The sequence below is a fragment of the Zalophus californianus genome, chromosome 13 (assembly GCF_009762305.2).
Source record: "Zalophus californianus isolate mZalCal1 chromosome 13, mZalCal1.pri.v2, whole genome shotgun sequence".
Classification (NCBI taxonomy): Eukaryota; Metazoa; Chordata; class Mammalia; order Carnivora; family Otariidae; genus Zalophus; species Zalophus californianus.
In genome coordinates this window covers 2,797,625-2,810,884 of record NC_045607.1, presented here as the reverse complement: position 1 = coordinate 2,810,884, position 13,260 = coordinate 2,797,625, and the positions used below count along the sequence as shown (strand labels likewise).

Sequence of the window (13,260 nt, the reverse complement as noted above, 5' to 3'; positions counted from 1 at the left end):
CGCGCGCCGGGCGGGGCGGCCGGGCCGAGCGGGGCGGCGGCGGCGGCGCTGCGCCGAGTCCGCGCCCGTCGCGGGCCCCCCGCCGCCCCCCCGCCGGCGCCGCCGCGGTCGGAGCGCAGCGGGCGCGGGCGCGCGCGGCGGGGGCGCGGGCGCGGGCGCGCGGCGGCGGCGCGCAGCGCAAGTAGTTTACATTGTTGGGCGACTTTTGCAACAACTCGCCGCGCCGCGGCCTCCGCGCGCCGCCGCCGCCCCGCCGCCGCCGGCTCCCGCCGCCCGGGCCCGGCCGGCCGCGCCGGGGGCCGCCGCGCTCGCCCCGCCGTCCCGCCGCCGGCCGCGGTCGCCGCCGACATGGACACCAAACATTTCCTGCCGCTCGGTGAGTGCTCGCGGGCCGGGCCGGTGGGGCGGCGGGGCGCGTTCCCGGCGCGCGGGGCGCCCGGCCCGGCCCGCTCGGCCCCGTGCCCCCCGCGCGGCCCTCGCCGAGTTGGGGCGCCGGTCCGGGGCGGGCGGCCGGGCAACTTTTCCCGGGCCGGCCGGGGCGGGGGGCGCGGGCGCCGGGCCGCCCCTCGGTCGCGGGGCGGGAGCGGTCGGCGGGCCGGCGGCGGAGGCGGCGGGGCGGGGGTGGGGGCAGCGGTCGGCTGCGGACGGGGGTCCCGCCCCGGCTTCCCACCCCAGCCCCCCTCGGCTACGCCGGTCCGCCTGCGGCCCCGGGAGCAGAGCTCCCGCCGGGCTGCGCAGGGGCCGGGCTGGGGCGGGCGGAGCAACTTGTGCGCTCCCAGCCTGCGGCCGCCCTGGCACCAAGACGGCCTGTGCGCCGCCGCCCGGGCTGCCGAGGCCAGCAGGCCGCCGGCGCTGGAACGCGCGGGACCCCTCCTCCCCCAGAGCAGCCCGGGCGCGGGTGGGCAGGGTCACCCAGGGGCCGTAACACTGCGAACATCAGACCCGGGAAGGCCCCATCCCAGAAACGGGGCCCCTCACTCCGGCGCACCCGTGTGTTGTGCGGGGCGTTCTCGGTGTGTGGGTGTGGGGGGGCTGGCCCTGCACTTGGGGGAAGGACACCCCAGAGGCGCGGAGGCTCAGTTTTCCCGTCCTCCTAGTGCCATCCCGCCCAGGAGCTTCCCTGCCCCAGACTGCCTCCGGACTCCAGGCCCCGACCCACGTAGGAGGAGGAAGGGGCTTGGCCAGGCGCCCCCAGCCGCTGCCCTCCGTAGGGTTTGGGAGCCAGTGAGAAGCAGGGGAGGGGGGCGGGGTGGGGAGACTTTAAGAAGGAGCGCCGGGAAGGATATTAATTTGGTGGTGGGGCCGGCAGCCAGGCTGTCAGGCTGGGTGAAGGATCTGTGCTGAATGGAAATTAAAACAGCTGATTATGAATGAAACCCCTAGGTCAGTCTCCCCTCCTGCCTGCCCACCCCCCTGCAGCCTGGGGTGCAGTTTGGCGGCCAGGTTGGCGGTCAGAACCCAGCACAGCTGCAGGGACGTTTGCCGAGATTGGGAGGTGGAGGTGAGCCAGCATGGAGCTGCTTTCCGCCCCCACCCCCCCCCCCGCCCCGCCCCGCCAGGGGTCAGGGTGAGGATCTGAGCACCCCCAGACACGCCGCAGCCCACTCACAAACCAGGGTGCTGCAGGGAGACTGGGAACAAGGTTCCTTAGGTTTGTGTGATCTAGGAAGACCCCCTCTCTGATTTTGTAAGATGAAGACCTCCAAAGGTGCCAAGCTGAGTGCCCTCCTTGCAGGAGTCTGGTCCTCCCCAAAGCCTCCACGGGTGGGCACTCACGCCCATTTTGCAGATGAGAAAACTGGCTAGGAGAAGCCGAGGCCACAAAAGGATGAAGAGAGGTGGATTTTGGATTTGAGCCCCCAGTCCGTGGGTGCCAGTGTGTGTGGAAGAGAAAAGAAAGCTAAGTTGTTTCCCCTTTTCCCCCACTGAGGCTTTGCACACTCATGTGCACACAGGCACACAGAGCTAGGCTCTCCCAGAGGATGCCTTCTGGATCAAGATTGCTCCGCTCTCTTTGCTCCCCACCCCCAACATGGCAGGGCCCTGGCTGGGTACTGGGGGCAGGGGAGGTCTCTGTCTCTGAGGTCCTGGGAGGGTCCTGGGAGTTGGCACAGGAAGGGCCTGGGCTGCGGGTTGGCGGTGCTGGAGGCCCCATGGAAGGGAGAGGTCCTGCCTCCGAGCCAGTGCCCCAGGATCCCGGATGGGTCCCTCAGAGACTCAGAGGCTTTTCCTCCTCCAGGCTGGTGGCTTGAGTGGAGAGTCCTGGGCTCTGATGCCGTTTTATTTTTTTCGGAGCTTGTGACGAGCTCTGAAGTGCAGTGGAGTTGAAGGTCCGATTAAGCAGCTACTTGCCCAAGCTCTTTTGTAAACACAGCCTAATCCCTCATGGGGGTGAGTGTTGGAAGGCCCGCTCACTTGTCCAGGGCCCGGCTGGCAGCCCAGACCAGCCCTGGCGCTGCTGGGAAGGCCGTACCGCCCGCCTATTGCACTCGTGGGGCCTCGGGCAGAGAGAGGGCCTCCTCCCCCAGCACCCACTGCCTTAGGGCTTGGTGGGTCTGGGCACTTGCCCTCACCCACCTGAGAGTCTCCCGGCTGCTGCCCGCTGAACTCCCTGGTGAGGGGCAGGGACGAGCCCAAGATACTGATCTGGGGGCTGAGTAAGTGGCCCGAGGCAGCCCCTGCTTCCTGCCCCTGCTCCCCGGTGCTCTCCACACCCGTGGGGGAGGCCTGCATTGGAACCCCCCTGGGTGGTGGGGCTAGAAGGCCGGGCCTGCAAGGGAGGCCCAAAGGTCTCAGGCCCGGCCAGACCCCGCTGGGCTGGCAGTGGCTCACTTCCCTGGGGGGAAGGGGCGGCCAGTAGCAGAGTGATAGGCCCACTGGCCATCCTCTGGGGGGCTCTCAGGGACCTGAGTGAGCTTGGATCCCTGGTGAGGGGCTTCTGGTAACATCAGAGCCCCGAGGGACCCAAAATAGAGCGCATTCCGGGGCCTCCCGAAATAACAGGGTCACATGACTCTGGGGAGGCCGGGCTTGGAGTCTGGGCTTGGAGTCCGGCCTGCTGAGGCAGTTCTGTCTAGGCCTGGGCACTGCCGACTGTTGGGGCGTTTGTTTTGGTAAACTCCGGAGGGGGCTCTGTTTGTTGACAGGAGAAGTGTCAGGGCGAGAAAAACAGCCCTTACTGCGGCCTGACTGTGGCCGAGGCCTTGCAGCCTGTAGGCTTACCTGGCTCGAGCTGCCCTGCCTGGGCCCAGTGTGCAGCCGGACCCTCTGCCCAGACATGGGTGGAATGTGTTGGCCCAGGTAGGGCCGTGCCGGGAGGGCCGGCGGCTGGGAGTTAGGGTTAGGCAGAGTTGGGCCGGCAGCCCTGCTAACCCAGGGGCGGCTGCTGGAGAGTTCCCGGGGTGCTTGTCTGTCCTTCAGGGCCTGCGGGAACTGCGCCTCCTCCAGGAGGCCCTCTGCCCTCTTTCTCTGGCCCCCACTTCACCCCCTCTGTGTCCTCTCCTGGGAAAGGAGGGGGGGGGTGGCTGTGGCATTGTGCAGGCCTAGGATGGGTGATCAGGGGTGGGTCCCCTGCACGGGCGGGGCTGTGTGTGCATGCCTGGGGCCCTGAGGTCAGGAGAGTGGCTCCGAGGTGATTCTAGGTGGCACAGACTTTGGCTCACAGAGCGTGGCGTGGAGAAAGCCTTAAATGCCTCGCGCCCATGGGAGCCACCTGCACAGTTCCATTTTCTCGGGTGGCGTGGGCTCTTTCCAGCACTGGTGTGTTTCAGGGCTGTGGGCTCGAGTGGCGAGTGAGGCCCATCCTCTGGGAGAAGAGGCTCCTGGGCCAGCTCAGCTGCTCTCCACTGGACACGGAGCCGGGGCTGCAGAGCTGGCCTAGGCCGGGCTCTGTCATCGGGCTGAGGCTTTGTAAGCCAAGACCTGCCCCTCCGTCCCTTCACCACTGGCTTCAAGTTTGTCAAAGTTTGGCTTTTTTGTGTTTTGTAGTGGGCCTTGGTGGCCAGGGCTTTGGGGTGTCCATTCCCATGGGAACTGGCCATTGGCGGCTCTAGGGGTGGGGCAGGGGTCCAGGCCCTCGGGACTCTGGGTGTATGGACTCAGAGCCTGAGTGGCTGGTGCCGCTGGTGCCCATTTGGGGATCACCTTCGAGACCTTTGTCCTGATGCTCATTAAGCGGATTGATTTGAGGGATGCTGTGGAAGTGTGGGGGAGAGGGCTAGTCACTCCCGTCCGGCCCTCCCCTGCACTGCCCTGCCTGCAACACCTATGTTCTAGGAGACTCCGTCCCAGCCTCCTCCCTCCCCTCCCACTCACGCCCCTTTGTCACTTGCTCCCCCCTCCCCCGCCACCTGCTCCCTCTGGAACGACCCAGCCACCCCTGGGGTGGGGGGGTAGGGGGGTGAGCACGAGGAGCAGCACCTGCGCCGAGGGCTGTGTTCTGTTGCTGGGCTGGTGGTGCCACGCCGGGCGCCCAGTTCTCTCCTTGCTGCCTGTGTGTGTGGCCTGCCTGCCTGTCTCAGAGCCTCAGCTGTGCCTCTGTAGAATGGACGCGGGTGTTGGCTCCTGACCGGGTGCTGCGGAAGGCAGCCCGTTTTGTTCTGATGGCCCCTCTTCGAAGGTGAGGTCTGTGGCCGAGAGCTCCCTGTTCCTCTTGCCCGGGTCAGGGTGCGGCCCAGGTCTGAAGTGCGGGACTGACCCGGACCCCGAAGCGGAGAGGGTGGCCCAGGCTCTCAAGTGTGAGCCGCAGACGTGGAAGGGAGGGCGCCCCCAGCCTCTGTGAGTTGAGTGAGCACTGATGTGGCCCCTTGGCTGGGTGCCCCCACCCCTGCCTGGCCCGCACTGCAAGGCCTCTCCTTGAGGCCCAGGGCAGGCGGATGGGGCAGGGGACTCGCTTGCGCCCCCTTCCCCGCAGCCTGGTGCGAGGTGTTGGAGGCTCGCAGTTGTGCCCCCGCGCCTCACAGACAGGGGCATTGCGCTCTGGAGTTACAAAGCAGTTGTGGTGCTCGGCAGCTGAGTGAGCGCGAAATGGGGCAGAAAGCTGCTGAATGAACTTGGTGCGGCCGATGCAGGGGAAGAGTGGGTGCTTGCCTGCTCCCTCTCTCCCTCTCAGAGCTGGGCACACCGAGCTCTGGCCCCTGCCATCGGGCCCTGCCTGGGGCCCTCCCCGGAGGTGCTGGTTATGCATCCCTGTGTCTCCGTGTCTCTGTGCCCCCTGGGTGAGCAAGGTGGCCTCCTGGGGCCTGATTTCCTCGTCTTCGGAATCCAGACGGACCCTTGTGGCCCTGGCCCACCCCGTTTGTCTAAGCGTTTCCCAACTTGTTCCAGGCTCTGCTCTGTCCCTTTGGAGGATGCTGATGGCTCCAGTCTTTGGGCACCTGCTGCGGACTTCGGACTTGATTTTCACAAGACCTCATGGAGGCTTCACGGAGGCAGGCTCAGTGAGCCCTTCTGTGAGGCCTCTCACGGCCTTTGCTGAGCCTCTGGGTCTCAGAACTGTCCCCCAGGATGGGAGTGCTGTTTGCCCCAGGCCTCTTGACTCTCAGGTAGCATTGTCAGAGTCCACTTGCGTACCGGGGCCTGGATCTGTGCCCTGTCCTGGCTCCTTAGGAGCTCTGTTATGGTTCTTGGGCCCGTGGGTGAATGAGTGTTCTGTTCTGTAGGACTCGGTGGAAGCTTGAAGCTTCATTATGTCCCTTCTGTCCGCTTTTACCCACTGAAGGCCCTCTGGGGAGTGGAGAGCCCTGTTCCTCATCCAGGGTTGTCTTTGGTGGGGGCGGGGGACTGCCGATGGGCTGGGAAGCCATGGGTTGGGTCAGTAGTCAGAGGCACAGCCTGGGGACCCCTGTGGCCTGGTGCGCACCTCCTCCCCCGCAGCAGGGCTGAGCTGTCTGGCAGCAAATTCCTGCGGTAACTAGGTGGCAGGTGGCTGGGCTAGAATGGCCACACCAGGTCCCCAGGGCAGGGCGGGGCCTTGTCTCTGTGATCATCATTCCCAACACACACACACACACACACACACACACACACACGGGCGCACGTGCACACACACAAACCCACATGTACACACGTGCACATATGCACACACTCACATGAGTGCAGGAGCAGGTGCACACGCCTAGCCTTCCTAGCCTATCCTAACAAAGCCTTGGTGAGCTCTTCCTTAGGAGGACCCAGGCCTGCTGGCTGGACTCCGTGCACGTGGCACCTAGGGTATAGCTGCTGGGTGTTGGCCTGGGCCTGCCATCCCACGGAGGTAGGTCTGAGGAGGGGAGGGCTGGCGAACCTTCCTGTTGGAGCTGGTTCTGTCGTAGGCTCTGAAGGAGAGGCAGGGTTGCCACAGGTGGTGGGGGAGGGGTCCTCCAGTGGCAGGGACCGCAGAGACAGAGGCCCAGGGGCCCAGAGACCCGGCCCCCAGGCCCGCGTGGCTGTAGCTGGGAGCGGTGGTGCGTGTGAAAGGAGACAGGATATGAGGCGGGGTACCATGTGTCCAGGTGAGAGCCTGGAGTGCAGGTCAGGGGTGTGGGGGCCCAGGGCCCTGGGGGGCTGTGGGTGGGATGGTGTGGGGATTAGGCCTCCAGCTCTGTGCAGTGGGGTGGGCTGGAGGCAGGCAGGCGCTGGAGGGAGGGGGCGTCCCAGGTGGGCCTGGGACCTGACTTGGTAGGTGTCGCTCTGTGTGGGCTGCTGACCTTGCCCTGGCTGGGCCACTCCGTGCAGCGGCCTCTGGGGGGCTTGGGGTGGGGGGGGTCAGGCCAGGCCCCGGGGCCAGACCACTGGTCTCTACCGTCCCTGATCATGGGGCTGGGAGAGGAATTGTTTCCCGCCGCACCCCGGCTCTCCTCCTGTTCCCTTCTCCCTTCCTGGCCCCCGAGCCCTTGGCCTGTCCCTGGGGAGAGATGCTGTCCAGCCTGTGCGCCTGTCCCCACGTTAGCTGAGATATTCCAGGGCCTGGGGTGCTAGTGGGGCTCTGGGAAAGATGACGAAACAGTATCGAAGGGGCTCAAGCCCAGGTCTAGGAAGATGAGTCCTAGACCCAGGGTACCCGATCAAGTTGGGGGGACAGGCTGTCCGTAGAGGGCAGGGAGGCTGGGCGTCCTGGGGTCGGCAGGGACCCGAGGGCCATGTTGGGACTGGCCTTGGGGCTGGAACCCCAGGGCTTCGGTGTGAAGCATTAACTTGGGGTCCTCCCCGCCGAGACGTTCTCAACTGGCCCTACGCTCCAAGTTCCTGAGATAGGTGACTCCAAGCTCTGCTAGCTGAGGCTGGGGACAAAAAGGGGAACTCTTGGTCTGAGACCCTGCTTCTGGGGTGACCCAGAGCCTGGACTCCCTGCACCTCCGTGGACCCATCTGAGCAGTAGTTTCCCTCTGTGTTTCAGTTTCCCTGCTGTGCTTGGGGCCCAGGGCCGGTGGCGATGGGTCTCAGGAGAGGGAGCCTCCAGCGTGGAGAGGAGGGGAGGGAAGGAGAGTGTGAGTTGGGCCTGAGCCAGGCCGTGTGTAAATCCTCCGGTGCAGTGGATAAACCCTGTGGAGTTCAAAGCCGGCCCCGGGTGTGGCCTCCCGGCTGTAATGAGGTTACTGATTCAACAGGCTTCCTGGTGCTGCGGCCCAGAACCGAGGGAGGCTGGGAAGCCCCGGGGAGGGATCTAAGTATCCCATAATTGACCAATTTAGCTTAAGTGTCCACCGGCCCCGGGCAGAGGTCAGGCAGTGACAGCCCAGGTGGCCGGAGTCGCCGCGCTCACGGGCTCCCGACGGATGACCGCCTGGTCCAGAGCTCTCTGGAGGAGGCGCCCGGGGGGCCTGCGACCCCCTCTCTCCCCTCTCCACTGTCTGTGGCATTGGCTCTAAAGCCGTGTCCTTAGCTGCGTCCTTCTGGGGGGCCTGCTTGTTTTCCGCAGCCAGAGCTGGTTTGTGTCTAGTGCACGGTTCGGGGCGGTGGGCGCAGCTCGGACTCGGTGCCAGGCTGCCGGGGCTCAAGCCGCGCTGCCAGATCCGCTGGCCCTCCGCCTTGCTGTGTCCTCGTGCCTCCCACGGGGTAATTGTGCTGCCCTGTGGGGACCCGTGCGGATTTGGCACATGTCGGGGGGGGCTGTGAGCCATCCTGGTGGAGCAGGTGCTGGCCCGTGTGCGCTCCTCATGTGCTGGCCGCCCACCTGCCGTCCCTTGGTTCCAGGGTTTCCTGGGGGTGGGGCGCATTTCAAGGGCATGCGGTTGTGCAGCGCCCAGCATAGGGGTCCCCGCCATGCTTGGCTGATTCAGGACTGGGACGGAGAAGACCCCACGACTGGCTGTCCGTGGCAGCTGGGTACCCACCCTGTGGAGGATGCACCCAGTGCCCCGGCAAGGGGCTGGAGGGGTGGCCCAGTCCCCGCTCTGCAGTGAACCCAGGCCTTGTGTCCAGAGGACCCACTTGGCTCGTTGTTTACCCCTCAGAGGCGGGGCGGGCATTGGGTGGCACTGGTCAGTGACCTCAAGGTGACTGTGTTGGCCACAGTGGTAGCCATGTACTGAGCTGTCCCCAGGTTGAGCTCGCTGTGTGCACAGGCCCACGAGCGGGGCTGTTTTGGCCACAGTTTTGGGATGAAGGCTTCCGGCTCGGGGAGGTTGAAGGACATGCGCAAGGTGCTCTGACTGGTGAAGGCCCAGAAGGCGAGCTCTGGGTTCCAAGCCAAGGTGGGGTCCGAGCCAAGGTGGGGGTCCTTCCTGGAGACAGTTGGTGTATACCATGCACCCCCCTGGGGCTTGGCTTTGTGCAGAGCGGCTTTGGGCTGCTCTCAGCAGAGGCTGTTGTTGCTGCTCTTGGGAGAGGCTTGGACAGTTGAGCTCTGGGTGGGGGGCGTCTCTGGGGCCCCCTTGTCTTGCCCTGCTTGGGTGTGGGGCAGAAGAGCCGCTTCCATGTGGACGTGCAGCCCGGGGAGGGGGAGGTGGGCGGCCTAGGTGTGCTCTCTGACCAGCTCGCTGCGTGCCTGGGCAGGCACCTGCTTTCCTGGGCTTGGTTTCCCTGAGGTTCTCTGGCTGCCAGAGGTCTCTGCCCTTCCCTCCTGGTACCTTGGCCCGGTTCCCGTAAGCTGGTGGCTGTCTGATTGGGGTGTAACAGCTGGGGACCAGCTTCTCAGGAAATGACTCTGTGCCCTCTCTGGGTTGAAGGGGACAGACCCTGGGCTGGGGGTGAGGTGCCTATGTGCTAGGAAGCCACGGGCTCTGAGCTGGCTGGGCCGGGGCATGGGGTCAACTCTGGCTGGGCCTAGCTCTGGGTCTGAACTGGGAGTGTTAGGGTAAAACATTTTGGGGCAAGTCCCTTGTAATGGGGAAATCGTGAACCTTATGAATGGGGGCCGGGCATTGTAGGCAGCAGTGGGGGCCTTGACCACCCAAGGTCAAGCCAGCTTCCTCTCTCCTTGGGCTCTGACCTCCCCTGCCTGGAGCTCTCCATGGTTTTCCATTGCCCCTAGTGTGGAGGCCAGGCCTCTGCTCTGTGCCACGTGGCCCTGGAGCCTCTCCTGCCTCATCAAACACCACTTGTTGTTCTTCCTTGCCTTCCAGTGTTCACAGCTTGCTACTGAGTGGCTGCCCTGAGTGAGGAGTGAGGGCCGGCTCTGGGTTGTCAGACTCACCTGTCTGGCCTTCAGTTTCCTCCCCTGTAAACTGCCTGGGGAGGCTTCACAGGAGAGGTGTTGTTGCAGTTGGGTTTTGAGGCATGAATAGGAGTTTGTTGGGTGGGCTATGGAAAGGGAATCAAGGTAGAGGGAATGGGTGGACCCTCCCCAGGGATTTCTGGCCCCAGCCAAGGATATGGAGGGGAATGCCCATGTGGAAATCAGTAGGGGTCCTCCCTGGAGGATTGTAGAAGAATCTTAACTGCATGGCCAGGCTACTGTGGCTTGCCCCTTGCTGGCTCAGTTAATAGGTCTGTGCTGGTGAGGAAGCATGTGAGCGTTGGCGGGTGGTGGTGGTGGTGATGTGTGTAGTCAGCTGGTCTGGGAATAATTAACCCTGTGAGGAGTTAAGGGTAGCAGTGGGCCTGGCTCTGACCTGGCAGACCCTATTCTGGCTGTTGGCAGCCCCTCTGTGCTGGTGATCTGCTGGCCTGATGTCCCTTCTACTTCCCAGGCCCTGACATGTGCTGGTCTGGAGTATGACCCATACTGGCCCACCACCTGTTAGACTTGCTTAGAACTTGGGTTCCTGGGGTGAGTGGCCATTGCTGGGTCCCTCTCTGGGGGGAGCAGCCAGGGGACCTTTCTTTACCCTGCCTCTCTGTCCCCATATCCTCCATCCATCCCTGCGGTGCCCCCTGCTGTGGCCCCTGCCCCTTTCCTGGTGGCAGCTAGGTGTCATTTGCCCAGGGGCCTCCTGTGTGAGCCCTGGGCTGTCCCCTCCCTGCACTGAGGAAACTGATGAGGCCAGAGTCCACAGGAGGTGGTGGAACCGTCCCCACCCCACCTCTGCTGCTGGACTTTCTGCCCAGGACCAAGGTCGGGAGGAGGGCTGGGAGGTGGGGACCGTAGGCATTGGGTGCTAGGCCGTGAGCCCTGGGGCAAGGCAGTGCTGGCTTTGGCCTTCCTGGGCCCACATGGAGGGCAGCTGGGGCCTCCCTCTTCCTTTTTCTGTCTCCGGGGGTATAAGGTCAGAGCTCCAGCCCTCCTGGCTGGCTGGGCCCACCTGGCCCCGAGGCTGGGACCCCAGGCAGCCTTCCCCTCCAGACTACGGGCGCGGGGGAGTGGTGGCCCGCTTGGGGCCCCCTGACTGTCCCGTTGCGGCTCTGCCATGGGAACTCTGTGCCTTGGAGCACGTTACTTCCTCCCTCTTTATCTCGGTTTCCGCGTCGGTGAAGTGGAAGGAAGGAGGTTGGAGGAGTTGGAGGTGGGAAGTGCGGCCGTGAGGCTGCTCCCAGCCAGGACCCTTGGCAGGCGTGGCTGCCAGGGCGTGGCTCTGTCCCCCTCGGGTCCCTGAGGCCGCAGGCCACCCCTCCTCCGCCGTGCGGTGGCTCCTAGGTCTTGTTTGCGGCTGAAGCCACGGTGTCAAGTGCTGCCCCGGCCTTGCGAAATGTTTGTTGATTGAATTAGTGCGCCCTGCAGATGCCTCCCCGGCCCTCTGCACTTAAGAGGGGCCGTGGGGGGGAGACTACCCCTCGCCAAGTTGGCTTTTAAAAAATTATTACCCCTGTGCAGAATCACCCTCCCGACCTCCGAGGGAGGGGAGTCCTTTGGTGTGCAGCCCGGTGCTTATTCCTGGGAGTGGAGCAGGGAGAGTCCGGGACGATGGGCCAGGATCCTGCCTTGGAGGGCCCCCCGGTGCCCTCGAGGGAGCCTGCGGCGCCGTGCATTCCTGCCCACGGGGCGAGCCCCCTGCCCACCCCCACTCTGCTTGTCTTAGCTGCAGCTGTGCCCTGCTGCTGGAGAGATCCTGGCTTGCCCTTGGACTCAGATGCCCAGATGCATATGGGGAAGGACGCTCAGCCCCAAAGGACCACCCGTGTCAGGGCCTGGTTCCTTCCTCTGCCGCTAAGCACATCTTGTTGAAACTGGGTCGGCAGGGGGTGGCAGGGATCAAGGCCTGGCCAAGAGGTCCAGAGCAAACATCTTGCCTGCCTGTGTGTTGTTCACCCATCCGACTGTCTGACTGGCACCTGGCTCTGCTGGGGTGGCAGAGTCGAGTGAGGCCCACCCCCCAAGGGGGCGAGAGGGTTGTGGGGTCAGAGAACAGACATGGACTCAGTGCTGTCCATTGACAGTGGGTTACCTTGGGCCAGATTTTTAAAACCTTTCTGGGCCTCGGGTTTCTTACGTACAAAGTGGCACCGATGGCATTTCAGGGCAGGTCACACGTGGTGAGTGTGGAGCTGAGGTTGGCTGGTCTGATGTCATCCCTGCTCTCTCTCTGGGGAAGGAGACAGTGTGCGTGTGGTGGTAAGAAGGCGTACTGAAGGCAGGCAGGGCATAGGAGTGTTATCAGCTTGCCCTGGTGTTTTGGTGGGTTGGGCCCTCTGAATTGGGTCCTGAGGGATGCATAGGAGTTTGTCTGGGAGGAGTCAGTGTCTGTATGTTCAGACCTGTGTTGTAAGCTTTGTTTTGTCAGGGGCCACCCCAGAGCAGAGCTCCTCAAATCTGCCTGTGTGGCTAGAGCCGAGCCACTGAGGGGAGAGCTAGAGTTAGGGGGCCTGGAGGAGGCCCTGTGTCTTCTGCCTCCAGGAGCTTGGAGCTGTTGTTGCTGCTGTGTCAGAAGCGGGGCCGGAGGGCAGGGTGGGGGGGTGGTAGCCAGGTGGACGTGGCTTGTGGCCTCAGTGCCTGGAAGAATGATGTGCCTTTTACCCAATGCAGAGCGCTGTAGAGGGGCAGGTCTGGGGGTGATCGGGACTTTGGTGTGGGATGCATTCTGACACCCCCCCGGAGAGGTCTGGCGGCGGTGCGGGGCTGGAGTGCAGGGGAGAGGTCAGGGCTGGGATGTGCGGTAGCGGGTGGCGGGGGAGGCGGGAAAGCCTGGCGGCGGGAGGAGGTCACCCCTCCGGCCCCACAGAGAGCAGAGGTGGAAGCAGGTCAGGGCCCCCGCCCCGTCAGTGGGATCCTTCCAGGCTGTGCAGATGGGGTGCTGTTGGGGCCAGGCTTTGGAGGCAGGACCCCCCCCTTTCGTTTCTTGGCGCTGCTCTTTGTGGTGGGGAACTGCCAGCCTGGGGCTCCCTGGTGGGGGGATCGGTGCCTGTCGGCCTGCTGCGGCTGTGGCCGCAGAGCTGCAGCGGATGGCGCCCCTGCCTCACCGAGGAGGAGGGGGACCCCGTCCCTGCCGTGGGGCGCGGGGGAGCGCTGGGACGTCCCTCGGCTCTGGCCTGGCTCCCGTGGCTGCTCCCCCCTGTGCCCTCGGCCCCCAGCTCTTGGATGGTCTGTGGGAAGATGTGTTTGGCAGCTGTTGGAAGAGGTTCCTTCCACCCCCGGCCCCCTGCTGCGGTTGGGGGACACAGCCGGGGTGTGGCCTGTCCTGGATCGTCAGGCTGGAGACCGGCTCCCCCGACCCCCTGCGCCTGGTACACTCCTCACTGGGCACCTGTCTGGTGCATGCCGGGGGGGCCGACCCCAGGCACCTGAGACGCGGGAGGCCTGTGCTGGGCTCCTGCCACCTGTGCCCAGGCAGCCGGGTGGTGCCGAGCACATGCCTTGGCCGAATGGGCTGGTCTGGGTCCCAGCTCAGTGTCCACACCTGCAAACAGGGCTCATAATAGCTCTGGGGTGCCTGTGGATCACGGGACGTGGGGAATGGCCTGGGATGT

General features: G+C 64.8%; 1 protein-coding gene across 1 annotated transcript in view; it reads left to right on the top strand.

Annotated features, from left to right (window-relative positions):
* Positions 1-261: 261 nt before the first annotated feature.
* RXRA (retinoid X receptor alpha) overlaps positions 262-13,260 on the top strand; it is a 98,254-nt gene continuing 85,255 nt past the window's right edge. Inside the window, exon 1 of the mRNA XM_027616271.1 lies at positions 262-376. Within this exon, the coding sequence (XP_027472072.1) occupies positions 349-376 (28 nt within the window). The 5' untranslated portion in view covers positions 262-348. The remainder of the gene's footprint in view (positions 377-13,260) is intronic.